Genomic DNA, 660 nt, shown 5'->3' with positions numbered 1-660 from the left:
GGCCGGGGGCGGGGGGGGGAGTCCTGCGGCGAAGTTTGCAGCGGAACAAAGGGCGGCACTGACTTTCCTGGGCCATGCTGATGACGGTCTCGGTGGTGGCGTGGTACTCGTCCTCCTCCAGGTACTCGTCGTGCTGCAGCGAGTCCCCCTGGAAGTCGTGGAGGTCCAGGAGCTGCTGGAGCGGGGGGGCCTTGGGCAGCAGCTGCTTCACCACCTCCCGGGTGATGTTGGGCGCTTCCTTCAGCCGCAGCTTGCTCAGGATCTGCGACTTGATGCTCTCCAGGCGCAGCTCTTTGCTCTGCCGCCGCCACAGGCACACGGGGCAGGCGGGCTCGGAGGCGGGGGGCTGCTCCCCGGACCCCCCCCCCGCCACCGCGGCCAGCAGCGAGCCCAGCAGCCACCACAGCGGGGCCATGCCGGGGGGGGACAGCAAGAAATACATCGGGAGAGCGGCGGGGGGGTGAAAAAAAGCGGCGGTAGCGGCGGCCCCGGGGTTTTATACCCCAAGAGAAGTGTGTCGTCAGCGGCCTTGATTGGCTGCGGGCGCACAAAAGAGGTTCTGGCAGGGGCTTGGCACCAGCCGCCGCCGGCCCCCCGAGCCCCGGGAACGGCCCCGCCGCCGCCCGGTGCGCTCGGGCACCCCCCGCCCGCCCCTCGGCT

The 660-nt window shown here is 70.9% G+C and overlaps 1 protein-coding gene across 1 annotated transcript in view; it reads right to left on the bottom strand.

Moving 5' to 3' along the window:
- Positions 1–452, bottom strand: part of GDF11 (growth differentiation factor 11) — a 7,887-nt gene extending 7,435 nt beyond the window's left edge. Inside the window, exon 1 of the mRNA XM_039712993.1 lies at positions 64–452. Coding sequence (XP_039568927.1) covers positions 64–442 — 379 coding nt within the window. The 5' untranslated portion in view covers positions 443–452. The remainder of the gene's footprint in view (positions 1–63) is intronic.
- Positions 453–660: the final 208 nt, after the last annotated feature.

This window comes from Passer montanus, unplaced genomic scaffold (assembly GCF_014805655.1).
Source record: "Passer montanus isolate IOZ18808 unplaced genomic scaffold, ASM1480565v1 scaffold270, whole genome shotgun sequence".
NCBI lineage: Eukaryota > Metazoa > Chordata > Aves > Passeriformes > Passeridae > Passer > Passer montanus.
The sequence above is the reverse complement of the archived record's forward strand: the minus strand, read 5'-3'. Positions and strand labels throughout refer to the sequence as shown.